The following is a 12,360-nucleotide window of genomic DNA, read 5'->3' as shown; positions in this document are numbered from 1 at the left end:
TCAAGGACATACCTATACGTAGAATGAAGTGTAAAAAGTCTGAGTTTGAAGTTTCCTACTATATTTATGGATGACTGGGCTTTTGCTGCCTGCGATTGAAGTTTTGTTCTTTTGTTTATTTTTTCCTTATTTTTACTTCCATTACTTTGTATAAGGACGACAACGACGATGAAGGAAGAAGGACACTTCTTTTTGGGTGTCGTTATATACCTACCTATCTAGTTTGTTCAAATGAGGAAAAAGCACTTTTTTGCATGGTTGCACAAAATGTAATTGGTTAGACTTTCCTCCCGGTTTTTTAGTTCTATTTTCTCTCATTTTTAAAGGATATTTTAAGTGATAAATAAGAAGGAACAATTATTATGTATCTCCTTATAAAAGGACATTATGCATACAAATCAAATATTAAAGAAAACTCAGAATTTATTTGAGAAATTTCTTTTATTTAATGTCTAAATGTTTGTTGAAGTACATACACTGATCACTTAGTAGTGTGTTGTACCTATTTCGAAAAATAGGTTAAAAAAAGCTCAAAATAGACTGGAAATAAGTTCAAAATTCAATTTAATTGACAAGTCGTATTGTGAGAACCACTTTTAACAAGAGTCAATAGAAATTTGAGCCTAAGATGTATTTATGATCACTTGAAGGCTTGGAAGTTTTTAAAAATTTTCAAAAAAAATAGACCACGTGCAGCTGAACAATTAGCGGAAGCCCTAAACTGCTGCAAGGCAGATATAACCGCCATTCAAGAAGTGCGATGGGATGGACCGGCAAACGCAAACTAAAAGACTTCTACCGAGAACAAAGACAGCGTCTATTTGGGAGTGGATTTGTTGTTGGAACTAGACTCAGGCAAAAAGTCTTGAGTTTCAAAAGTGAGAGCGAGCGCATCACGACAATCCGCATCAAGGCTAAATTCGCCAACATAAGCCTAATATGCGGGCATGCCCCAACAGAGGAGAAAGATGAAGATAACAAAGACATATTCTTCGAGCTCTTGGACAAGACATATGAGCAGTTCCCTGGCTATGACATTAAAATTGTCTTAGGAGATTTTAATGCCAAGCTAGGAAGAGAAGACATCTTTGGTGGCATAATCGGGAGATACAGCCTGCACGACACTACCTCCGACAACGGATTCAGGCTGATTGATTTCGCTGCGGGCGAGACGTTCTGGTAGCTAGTACGCAATTCATACATCTCCATATCCACAAGGGGACATGGAAACCTCTTGATCAATCAACCGTCAACCATATTGACCACATTACGATCGACGCACGACACTTCTCCAGCATACAGGATATCAGAATATTCCGAAAGGCCAACTTTGACTCGGACCACTACCTCGTGGAAGCCCAAGGTACGTCTACGGATATTCCCATCCAAGCCCAAACAAGGAAGTACTGTGAAAAGTTTCGATGTTAGACGGCTACAATCGCAAGAGACTGCCATGTCCTTTTCCGATCGAGTCTCCAATAACTTCTTAATGAGTCCTATGCTTCCTGCATTAAGCATTAAAAACCAGTGGCAACATTGCCTTGCAGCCATCAGAGATGCCGCCTCTGAAGTGCTAGGTTTCAACGGCCACCATAGCGAAACCCCTGGTTTGACGACGAATGCCGGCAAGCGCACGCAGCGAAACAAGAGGCATACAAAACGGCGGCGCTGCACAAAAGGACTAGAGCTGCTCGCGAGCTCTACGAGCAGAAGAGGAGAGAGGAACACCGGCTTCATAGATGGAAAAAAAGCGAGCATGAGCAGCCCGCGATCGAGGAGATAGAGGGATGTCACAACAGGAATGGATTCATAAATTTTACCAAAAGGTAAAAAAAACCTTCCAAGGGTATCAGCCACGAACCGAAGCCTGTAAAGACGATCAGGGGAACATCGTAGTAGAACCGCAGTCGATGCTGCGAATATGGAAAGATCACTTCTCCAAATTATATAACGGCGATGACGAAGTGAATTCCGCAGATCAACAATTCCCCCTATCCGACCTTGACGAAGTGAAGATAGGTTTATCTAAACTTAAGTCAAACAAAGCTGCTGGAGCTGACGGCATCGCTGCCGAACTATTCAAAGCAGCAGGCCATGACTTGGTACGGAGCATGCACCAACTCATCTGCAAAATATGGTCGGAAGAAAGCATGCCCTATGAGTGGAATCTCAGCATAGTGTGCCCGATACATAAGAAGGGAGACTCTCTAAACTGCGCCAACTACAGAGGCATTAGTCTCCTTAACATTGCGTATAAGATCCTCTCCGCCGTATTATGTGAACGTCTGAAACCATTCGTCAACAACCTGATTGGTCCTTATCAGTGTGGCTTCAGACCAGGAAAGTCCACTATCGACCAAATATTCACACTACTGCAGATCTTGGAAAAAACCCAGGACCTTCAAATCGATACCCACCATCTCTTTATCGATTTTAAAGCCGCGTATGACAGCATCTATAGGGAAGAGCTCTACCGAGCAATGTCTAGTTTTGGCATCCCTGTCAAACTTATCCGTTTGTGCAGAATGACGATCGAGAATGCACGCTGCTCTATCAAGGTCGGAAAAGATCTTACCGATGCATTTGAAGTCAAAAAAGGTTTTAGACAAGGCGATGCACTGTCATGCGACTTCTTCAACATCGTTCTGGAAAGAATTGTGCAAAAATCAACCGTCAACACTAGAGGCACAATCTGTAAGTTTGAAAAGTAGTAACTTTCTGTTCATAGTACCAAATGCGGCTTTGAAATCTATAAAAAAAGCAAAGAGATTCTTTTTTTTCAATGAAACGTCTCGTTAGAGTAAACTTCTTGTCTATTGAAGAGAGACTTACTCGGAACCCAGCTTGATAACAACTTATTTTTTTATTTATTTCAACAAAGAAAACAAGCCTTCGGTACAGTAATTAAGCGAAAATATTCCGCAGTAAGCTGAGAACAGAGATTCTCTTGTAGTTTCCCGGTAGGTTAGGATCTCCCTTTTTAAACATCAAAGAATTAACGTATGAAGATCGGAAGCTATTTGGAATTGTCCCATCTATAAACATCTTGTTTATTAAAATAAAAATTTGTTCTAGAGATTGTGAGCTAAACCGGGAGCCCTATTATCCTTAATAATTTTCAAAGTTTAACACATCAATATAAGTAAATGGTAGTGCAAGACTTATGTTTATTTGACCAGAGTCTGCTACGAAGAGTGTTTTGAAGTAAGTAGCTATTGTATCCACATCAATAGCAGAGAGCGTTGGCTTATTATTTTGGCCACTTTTTATAAAAAAAACTGTCAATTTGATTTTTCTGAAAATTTTGCCAGATTCTAAAAACTTTATTTTTCGTTTTTAAAATTGTTTTGGAGATAAAATAATGTTTATACGTACATTTTCGAGGTGTCAATTTCTTTTTAGAGTTTTTGATTTATAAGCAAAACCGTTAAATGGATTCTTTCAAAAAATATACATCTTTGATATCACGTTACAATATGTTATATAAAATTTAATTCAAGTCTCTAGCGTCATTGGTTCGTGGAATATTTAGGGTTAACCAAAATGTTCAACTATTTTTTTAAGCGCTATGGTAAAAAAGCAACCCACGCAACTGTATTGCGAGTCCTTTCGGCATCTTTTTGAGTTATTATCTCTATAACATAATTTTTTTGAAGTCGATATTACTTCTGGTTCTTGAGCTCTGAACGTTCGTAGACAGAAATCTTTCTAAAAATCTTTTATTTCGACTCTAGGGACCTTGAAACGTCGAGAAATGTCAAAGATTTTGATTTGACAAATCGGAACTATTACAACAACTTCCTATGGGAAGTTAAAAAAACTTAAAGAGAAAGCCCAAAGATCGACAATATTGTTACTAATTTACTATCCTTTTGAATAAAAATTATACTCTTGATATAATTGAGTTATAAATTCAGTCTTATATAATTATAAACTCGATCCTTAGATTTTAATATAAACCCCAAAACCCAATTTTGAATACTTTTGGATAGAAACCAGAACGTATCCACATTAATTTCTATTTTAAAGATGGTTCCCCATTGCCATTTCAATGTCATTTCAGTTCCCCACCACAGAACACAGACACACAGCTCGTTTTGTTCTTTCATTTTATTCTCTCATAATAAGTCTGTCTCCCATCTACCCATCAGTATCGCTATAGTGTTATCGATAATAATAATTTGCCATGTATGAATAGAGAACAACAATTTTTTCTCTCCATCTCTGTTTGTGGATGATAGAAGTGCAAGAATATTTAAGAGTGTAGTTTTCTGTTGTGCGTGATTTTATTTGTTCGCGATCGAATCGTTGTAAAATAAAAAAATTATTAAAAATATAAATTCTATACTTACGTTGTTTAAAATATTACATAATTATAAATGAAGTAGTGAATCATATTTCTGATAAATAAAATCTTTAAATTCGTGGGTTTTTCAGTGTTTTTTTGCATTCTTTTCGAATGTCTACCTATAAATTTTATTTTCATTGGATTAATTTCGCGACCGTTACTTTGGAATTGTTTTTGTCGGGCTCGGTGGAGAAGTGTGTTTGATTTGATGTGTGTGTTATTTTGCGGTAATATTTGAATAAATTTCAAATTCAAAATGAAACATTTTCATTTAAATACATTTTTGAGGAATTTGGAATGAAAACGTAAGTAATCATTTTACTTTTTCCCACTTTGTTATTATTCAACATTCTGTGAATTTTAATTAGTATTTTTCTTATTACTAAATCAATTATTGGACAAATTTTAACTGTTTTTTTTTCTGACCCCGCAACATTTTTGATATTGCGTTGAATCCAGTCTTTTTGATTTTTCGTATGCATATAATTTTTGGGATAGGTTTTCTGGTTTTTAACTGTTTTCGTATCACTGAGTTTCGAGTTTCAGTAACTCAAACTAATCTCAACGCTCGCAATGCAATGCGTTTGGACAAGAAGTCATAATAGTAGATTTTTGACTGACTTTGGAAAATCTATACTGAATTTTCACAACTGTGTCAATTTTAATTTACCATTTGCGTGTTCTGTTTATATTTTGACTATTTTTGTCCAGCTACGTTTGCTATTTTTGCTATCAACCCAACAATAGATGACTGAAGAAGGTTTTGTGCATTTTTGTATAGTTTTAACCTTAGAGATTTTTATTTTTACTTGTTTTATAACTTGCAAGTAAGGTTTTTTCCTGTCAAAAGAAAATCAACATTTTTGATGGATTTTAATGAATTTAATTCTAGTCTGACATAAATACTTTACCACTCCACGTTTTTTTAAACTAAACTTTACAAAATTCCAAAAAACAAGAACTTTAAGCTTTGAGTTTTATAAAAATTCATGTAATACTTTTTTTTTAATAAATTGTGTGATTGTTCAATATTCAGTGGAAATATGTATTTATAACATTTCATAAGATGTTCGTAAAAATTTCATTAATTGTTAGATTTCAGGTGTCTCAAGCATTAACCTTAATTAAACACTGAACCATTGATTCTTAAACGGTTTTAAACTGAAGAAGCTAAAATTGTTCTAAATTAATTTTTAACTTCCCAAAGGATTTATTAAAATGGTCCGATCTGTCAAATTGATAATTTTGACATTTCTCGACGTTTCAAGGTCCCTAGAGCCGAAATAAAAGATTTTTAGAAAGATGTCTGTGCGGTGCGTGCGTGTGTACGTACACACGTTCGTACGTTCATACGTTCGCGGATTTTTTTGTCGTCCATATATGGATAATAATGCAAAAAGGGCACTCAAGAAAATTGCATTCACAGGTTTTTATTTTATAAAAAACTAAAAACTCAAACAAAATTTAAAAAACGTTGATCTTAGACTCAAATATCTTTTCGAAAATTTGAGATATTGGCTACAACTAATAACTACTTTTATCTTTTAAGAAATATTGATGTCAAATTTCATTTAAATTTGGAGAAAAATCCTATTGCCACTTTATTTTTCAAAAAAAAAAAAAAAACAATACTAAAACTTGGTAAAAACTTATTTTTGAAAAAATTGGTAAAAATTGACGTTCGGTTCCAATTTGGTGCCATCCAATTTGAAAAAAAAATTAAGAAATGCTACTACGAGTAAAATTATTAAAAATTTGTTTTGGACTAAAAATGTGGATTCAGAATCCACACACTTGGGCCAAAATAAAAGGCCCATTGTGATACCACATGAATCTTGAGAATTAGTTCTTACTAGTCGAACCATTTTGAGCTTGTAAAGCGAAAAAGATATTTGACATACTTTTTAGAAAGTTCACTGGGATTATCAAAAGAGTAGTCTCCCAGATGAAGTTGGCATCTTAGTGAAAAAGCAGGGCAAGTGCAGAAAAGGTAAGAGATTGTTTCCTCTTCTTCATTAGTCGTATTGCGTGTCTGCCGATAAGACAGTGTCCTGTAAAGACACCTTTTAGGGAGCTAATATGAAGTCTGCTTTGAGATAAAAAGTCTTTCGAGTGCTTTAGGTCCAGTGACGGCCATATGAGATTTGTGGCTGTGCATATTGGCAAATTTTGCCACCTAGAGTTTCCTATCGCAAAAGCTGTTTATTTTAGCAGAAGTTTACATGCAGCTATCGGTATACCTATCTTCTCCCTTTCAGGTGAATCAGGTATGACGCTTCCAGTTTAAGCGAGTTCATCGGCTCTACAATTTCTCGTGATGTCTCTGTGGCCCGGCACCCAACATAGGTGAATGTTAAATTGCTGCGCCATCTCCATAAGAGACAATCGAAAATCGAGGACCGTTTGAGATTTGGTTGAGACACCGTCAAGAGATTTAATAGAAGGCTTACTGTCAGAGAAGATGCGGATATCAGAAGTTGATATCACGTTTTCTTCTACCCAGGAGAGAACCTCTTTGATCGCTAAAATTTCCTCTTGTAAGACGCTACAATGATTAGGGAGGCGGAATAAGGTGCTTAGATTAAGTTTTTCTGAGTACACACCACTACCAACTTCCTCATTTGCCTTGGATCCATCTGTATGAAAATGGATGCATTTGTCATCCAGGAGTTTTTTGTCTTCCCATTCATCTCTGAATGGAATTTTTTCCAAATAGAGGTTTAGGAATAGTGTAGTCTATGTACTTTGATATAGAACCAAAGAGGTTCAAAACGATAAAGTGCCCCACATTGTTGTTGGTCCATTTAGTAAAGCGTCGAGTCTTATCGCTGTACTCGCTGCCACTTTTTTGCTGAAGATGTCGAGGATTTTCAGATGGAAGAGAGTGTCTAATGCTGCTGAGGGTGTTATTCCCAATGCCCCGCTTATGCAGAGATATGCAGTGCGTTGTACGCTGCTGAGTTTGTCGCAGTATACTGCAACCCCGTACATAAGTATTGGTCGGATAACCGATGTGTATAGCCAGTAGGTTATGCGAGGTTGAAAACCCCATTTGCTTCCTATGGCTTTCTTGCAAAGGAAAGAGCTACTGTAGCTTTTTTAACTCTTTCCTGAATATTAGGTTACCAACTTAGTGGTTCACTTTTTATTGAAGTTGGTACAATTACTGGGATCTTGTATTTCTGTGTAAAAAGGACGAGGTTCGTTTTTTGAGGATTAATACTAAGTCCGCAGTGATCAGCCAATCTAGTAAGCATATTGAGTGCAATTTGGAGGAGTTCTCTCAATGTATAAGGATGTTCTTCTGTGATGGCGATAGCAAATTTTTCGGCATACGCAACCACTTTGCAGCCTTCTCTCTCAAGGGATATTAGTAGTTCGTTAAGCTTTATGTTCCACAGGAGACAGGACAGAACAACACCTTGCGGAGTGCCTCTACCGACAGACCTTTTCGTACGAAAATCCCTCATCTTAGAGTTGATAATCCTGCTTTTTAGCATTAGATTAATCAACTCACAATGTGAGTATTCAACGTTAAGGGTCATCATATCAGAAGTGATAGCAGATGTGTCAACGTTGTTGAAAGCGTCCTCAATATCCAGGAAGGCCACCATAGTATATTTCTTTTGCTTTAGGGAGTATTCAATAGTTCTTACCACAGTGTGCAAGGCTGTTTCTACCAATTTCCCTTTGCAGTAAACGTGCTGAGATATCGATAGTCTCTTATCAATGCTCCAACTACCAATTCCCCTCACTTTATTTTCGAACAAATACATAAGAATAATTCTAAAAAAAGATCTCAGATTCTTCGCTTAAAAGGTCAAATTGAGCCAGGACTTTTTAAAAGCCTTAATTCAAATTACCAACTTAAAAAATATTATATCCACATAAGGTTTTTAAAATATTCCTTTTTAAATTTCCATAAAACACACAAGCAACGCTTTTTGAGGCTATCTAAATTTTCAAAGCAGTTTTTTTTTGTAAATTTAGTGATTGATTATTAACTTCAAAACGCATTTTTTAAAAACCACGAATGTATTTTATACTAGATTTCTCAAAACTTCATAAAAATGAAGACTTAACAACAACAGAACCTAAGTAAGATACAAAAGTGATCTAAAATGTATCTTGAAGCAAACATCTGATATGTTAAGCATAAAAACACCGTTTTTTGTTATTTTGTTGACCTTTTTTAAAAATAATTTATAAAAATTGCATTTTTTAAAATCTCAATGTGATAGAAAAATTATAAGGCGATATTTGAATTCATGACAACTTATGTTTTGTTTTGTTTTTGTGACAGAAAAACACCTTCATTTTGCCTACCAATGCAATGCAATGGATCAAAAAATATACCTCTTTTTTTTTATAAAATGTTTAGAATTGTATCAAATTTTATGTTAAAATCAAAAACATAATGTTCTGTTTGATGTCTTTTATCAAACATAAAGGAAATGTAGATTCTTAAACGAATAACCTAACCAAACCCTTTTTAGGTGCATAAAAGCGTATAGCATTTTTCTATACTAAAAGGCAAAGATTTAAAATTTCAAACAAACCAAAATTGCTTTTATAACTATTCAATATAAAATAGAACTTTTTAAATGTCTTTAAATGGTTGAAAGGACGAATCTTAAAAAAACAAATGGATCAAGTTGTTTTACTTTTCCCATAAAAATTTCAATAAATTTTTAAATAAAAAAAGTACGTATACGCACCAGTTCACCTTTTCATATGAGTATAAGAAGTATACAAATATCAAACCATTTTTCGAGCTAACCTGCAATGTTTCTCAATCTTGAGAGATTGTATCTCAAGTACTTTATAATGTGAAAAGCTATTCATAGATTCTTCTTTGATGGCAAGAAAACAAATATTACAAAAGTTAACCACTCTACGATTGACCATTGGTCAAATCATATTCATCACCTGAATTGGGTCGAGTTTGTTAAAACTTTGTGACTTTGAACATACAGCAAAAAAAAAGATCAAATAGAAATTTTATACTCGTATACATTTCAGCTTAAATAAAATGACTTGAATATTTCATAAAAACTAGCAATCCAAATCCAAGCAAATATTAAATCTAAGTCTTTTAATATTTTTGTTGAAAATATCCTTCATATAGCACAAGACTCAATTTGTTGAGATCAAATAGATATACATATTTATTTGCATCTATCTTCATTCATTTGACGTGACTTGACTATAGGTAGGCAGGTCAGAATAGGGTACAGAAATATACGTCCATATGTACATATGTATGTATATTTTTACAGTCGTGCAAACACATTTAAGAAGAGAAAACTAAATATTTCCTCATTTTTATGTGACCTACTCGTGAGTTGTCGTTGCATAGTTTCATTAAACAGACAAACAGATAGTCAGTCAGACAGACAGACAAACAAGACAAAAATACATATGCATATAAGTGCATATCTGTTCCTTATACACAAGTCTAGACTTCACTCGTTTTTATCTTTTCTGTCAGGCAATATTATTTCTTGCTTCAATGAATTATACGTCCATCACACAGACGAGATATATAAATCTTTAAAAGGACACCAACCCCACCTCAGTTGTCACCTCTCTAGGACATGGAACTCCTCTCACACGTGTCAAAGATAAAAGTATAAGAAAATTGCTACATAATGATCCTTAAAGAAACAAAAAGATGAATATAGTGACAAACTACACAAGGTACGTACAATTTTAATGCCTCATCCATCCTAGAAAAGTTGTGATGCGTTTTATTTGTTATACATACCACATTTCATGTGTGGATGTCCTTAAATGGACTCTTTCTTGTTTCTTTTCAAAAAATATACACAAAATACCCCGCATCATTGCATGACTATAGTCAAGACGTATAAGTCCTCCTTATAGACAACACACACACAAACATACTTAACATTTTCTTTTATTCAATAATTTATGCATCTAGATACCAATGCTAACTTGCTGCATGAGTTTGAGTTTGAGTTTATAAACTCCGAGTATACGTCCTTTTTTTATAAGACACAAATTGATGACTTGTCTCAGTGACAGAGGTGTGACACAGAATTATTTTCACAAGGATAACAACGTACCTAGTTGTTTAAGTTGTTTATTTTTTGTTCACATATATTTGGTCTCAATCACTGTCTACAGCCAATAATTGCTATCACATCATTTATTGTGTTTCGAAATTGCTATTGTTGCATATTGGTATTTTGTTATTTTTATTTTGTACATAAATATGTATATTTTCTTACCTAAAACTTCGATCTGATATATCCTGCAATTCATTGTCAATCAGTTTGAGCGTTTTCAAACGAAGTCCTTGGAATGTCTCATCGTCGACACTTTGCAAATGAGTATGTGACATTTCAATGTAGCGCACTGAACTGTGTACAAATTCTGAAAAGAATAATAAACATCAAAATATAAAGTAACTGGTATTGAGTTGAGATATTGATTGAATAAAAAAACAACAAAAAATTTTATGTAGATTTGTTGAATAAATTATCTATGTTTGAAAGAAACGCTTGTAAATTTATAGTGTATAGAGGATTTTCAAAATTGACCTTATTTAAAACGGAATTAGTTATTTATATTTTTGAGGGAGAGTTGGTTGTTTTGCTTGAATTTTATAATGAGCGTATGTTAAGCTCCATGTGTATGAACTGCAATGAATGGAATAGCTTTTTTACCATAATATTCGGCCTCATTACCAGACAAGCGCAAAAAATAGGGTGATGAATACCTTGCCTTATCTGAAATGGAAACCTAAAAACGAATCAGAATATTAATCCAGATTGGATAACGCACTGCTTGGTCATATATGTACATATACAGTGCGAGCATTAGGAAAAAAAGGGAAGGATTTAAGAGAAGATACCGGTGCACATTGGTCTTAAAATTCTGAACATCAAAATGGAAGGAGAAAACAGAGTTGGCTAAAACATTCCACGTTCTCAATGTGCGATAAGAAAGAATCTCTATACTTGGCAATACGCCCAAAACTGAGCTCTAGGGTAAACTAATGAGCACTTCTGGAAGTGCGAGTATTACGGCTGAATCGTTTAAGGGCTTGAATGGAACTGGCTAATTCGACAGAACATTGTTTGAAAAAATATCGATAAAACAACGAAAGCCATGAAACATTGCGGTTGTGTTCTAGCGATGTAAACGTTTCGATTATAATTCTATCGCATATCATTTTCAAAACTCTTTTTTGGAGCTTGTCCAAAGTACTTAAACTTGTTTTAGGGACACCTAAAACTGTCATCGTCAAAACAGTTCAATGGATTAGAAGTGGAAGACAAAAGATCATTTATGAATAAAAGGAAGAGAGTTGGAGACAAACGGAGCCCTGAGGGACATCAGTATTTATTTTACGAATTTCAGACTTGAAAGCATCCAATACAACTTGTATTGAACTGTTAAAAAGATAATGTTTAACTAAACGAAGAAGATATTCATCAATACCAAAAGTACGCATTTCCGATAAGAGAGGTTGGTGCCAAACTCTATCAAATGCTTTTGAAATATCAAGTGCAATAATCTTACTTTCTCCAAAACGATGTAAAGATTTGTCCCTTTGTTCAGTGAGATAAACCATGAGATAACAGTGGACCTATTGTTACGAAAGCCATACTGTCGGTCATTTAGAAGCTTCCGTTTTTTGAGATATTTCTTGAGCTGATAATTAATCAGCGTTTCCATGACCTATTTCGGATGAGATAATTAAGGACTCTCGCCCAATTGGGGCTGCCAAGATCAACGTTAGATAGAACTTTATTGATTCATTATATGATTTTGACTGCAGAATCATTAGAAAATTACCTTTTGTTTGATGAAGAGCATTTAGACCATCAAATTATGACTATTTCAGGAATCAATATTTTAAGGCTAATAAAAGCTGAAAGAAATTCAACGAGTTTGAATGACAAACAGTTTACAATCCAACTGAATTAGAGTCCAAATCTTCTAGCAGCCCGCTTTGAGAAACTATTTGAGGATCTATATTT

The 12,360-nt window shown here is 34.6% G+C and overlaps 1 protein-coding gene and 1 long non-coding RNA gene across 2 annotated transcripts in view; one reads left to right on the top strand and one right to left on the bottom strand.

The window, feature by feature from the left end:
* The window catches only part of LOC129943454 (chaoptin), a 267,774-nt gene that overhangs the window by 29,687 nt on the left and 225,727 nt on the right, over window positions 1-12,360 (bottom strand). The window contains exon 3 of the mRNA XM_056052921.1: window positions 10,603-10,747. Coding sequence (XP_055908896.1) covers window positions 10,603-10,747 — 145 coding nt within the window. The remainder of the gene's footprint in view (window positions 1-10,602; window positions 10,748-12,360) is intronic.
* Window positions 4,273-12,360, top strand: part of LOC129943455 (uncharacterized) — a 149,944-nt gene continuing 141,856 nt past the window's right edge. The window contains exon 1 of the long non-coding RNA XR_008781248.1: window positions 4,273-4,653. This is a non-coding gene — a long non-coding RNA (uncharacterized LOC129943455). The remainder of the gene's footprint in view (window positions 4,654-12,360) is intronic.

This window comes from Eupeodes corollae, chromosome 1 (genome assembly GCF_945859685.1).
Source record: "Eupeodes corollae chromosome 1, idEupCoro1.1, whole genome shotgun sequence".
Taxonomy (NCBI): Eukaryota; Metazoa; Arthropoda; class Insecta; order Diptera; family Syrphidae; genus Eupeodes; species Eupeodes corollae.
This window is presented reverse-complemented; position numbering and strand designations above follow the sequence as displayed.